Genomic DNA, 1,869 nt, shown 5'->3' on the forward strand with positions numbered 1-1,869 from the left:
TAATATTGATTATTGCTACCAAGTACTACAGTAGATGTCAGTTTTGAATAATTGCTAATTTTTATAAAAAATATTATCAGACACTTCTGACTGGCTGTAAACAGAGTCTGGTCTAACCCAAAATAATCCAGTCTTTACTGCTTAAAAGGAGTATTTGTAGTGTATACATTTAATGACATTTTATACAGTGGTAAAGATGTGGAATCTTTGCTTGATGTGCAAATGCATAACCTTTAGACCATTTAGTGACATGCATAAGTTTCTAGAATCCATTAATATAGATATGAATTTTTATAATTAATAGGGTAGTGGAACAAGATTTGTTGCCATAGATGCAAATTTTGGCCTTCTTAGGCGGAAGAAGGCTGGAGATAGCATGGAGCCACCCAAACATGGTTCTAGATTTTTTATAACAGATGAAGAAGTCAGTAATTTTGTGAATTCATACAATGACTCAACAACAGGCTTTAAGGTTTGTAGGAAGGCATATTTTTTTTCACTGAATGAAAAAAATACAATTGCTGCTCTGTAAACTATCTATCATGATGGGGCTCAGATAGTCCATTAAATGAATTTGTGCTATTATTTTTGTTTACACTTTCATAGGAATGTAATCAGTTCAAGGCAGGTGACAAAGTACGTTCAAAATCAAGAACTTCCAAAATGGATGTGACTGGTGTATTTGGAAGCGTCTGCAGACACGAATCACCAGTATTGTTCATGAATATGCAACATGGAGAGAGGTAGAGTAGTTTAATTTCAAATTAAACTGGACATTGACTAATGTAATAGTACCTCATTTTTAATTGCCCACTGGGTTGTTGATGACATTAGTCAACTCAGAACTACTGTACTTACGATATTGATAGTCAAGTTGATGACAATGTATCTGTAGAGTTGTATTCAAAGTCACCAAATACACCAAACAGGATGAAGCTGATTAGGTCTCAGTTAATGTGTTGTGTATTGTGCTTAATGTGCGGTCGTTAAATGAGTAAACATTTATCGGGAAAAATATGTAACTTGAAAGCAAAGTTCACCAAGCTGTTCACTACTGATTGAATGTGAATGAATGGTTGTTAATCTGTACAAACCATTCTTTGAATAGATGTTAAAGATTGTAACCTAAAGTATTGATTCAACTATTTCATATAATTGTCATATAGGTTGGCCTACTCAGTGCTACTCCTGGATAAAATGTTAAATGTACCTGCCTCCAAAGACCAAAAGTTAAATGTAACATATGATATTGCCTGTGTTCTGTTTTCACACCTAAAGGTTAGCAATCAATAACAATAATTTTCTTTATGTGATTCGTTTCTGTTTTTAACTTATTAGATAATAATATTGTTAATATTGCTTAAGATGATTTACATTAGTGGCCTCATTGAGAATTGAATTTCACCAATACAGCTTATTTTGACCAATACACCTTGGCCACAGAAATGCCTGTCTAGTTGCTATTGTGTACAGTTAATTATAAATTTCCATTAACTAACTGTTTACTATATTATGGCAAGTAAACCACTTTGTTTTTTGACATCAGTACAGTAGTTTGTTACATTTAATTAATTTTGTTACATTTGGCTATTTTGTGTTTACGTGTTTCCAATATAATTGTGGAAACATGGAATAACATGGCATTAAGATATAATATTTCCACGATAGTTTATCTCAAGTGATTATTTTTCTAGATTCGAAACCAAGATGATATGCTTGCAAAGATGCAGATGAAAATACCAATCTTCCATTGCTACGGCCACCAGGCTTCCTGTCAGGTAGTATATGAAATTAATAAGCTCTCATAAGAGAAATATAAAATATGTTCCGTATCCTTTAAATCTCTATAATGTATTTTTAGGTGGAGTT

General features: G+C 32.5%; 1 protein-coding gene across 1 annotated transcript; it reads left to right on the forward strand.

The window, feature by feature from the left end:
- Positions 1-304: 304 nt before the first annotated feature.
- Positions 305-1,848, forward strand: LOC117102960 (the record flags this gene model as incomplete). The annotated part of the gene is made up of 4 exons (XM_033243414.1): positions 305-472; positions 607-743; positions 1,167-1,278; positions 1,695-1,848. Coding segments are annotated over 4 exons (531 nt in total), but the record flags the coding sequence as incomplete, so codon positions are not given.
- Between the last annotated feature and the right edge of the window lie 21 nt (positions 1,849-1,869).

The sequence above is a fragment of the Anneissia japonica genome, unplaced genomic scaffold (assembly GCF_011630105.1).
Source record: "Anneissia japonica isolate Jap-2015-1 unplaced genomic scaffold, ASM1163010v1 scaffold7332_len1869_cov234, whole genome shotgun sequence".
NCBI lineage: Eukaryota > Metazoa > Echinodermata > Crinoidea > Comatulida > Comatulidae > Anneissia > Anneissia japonica.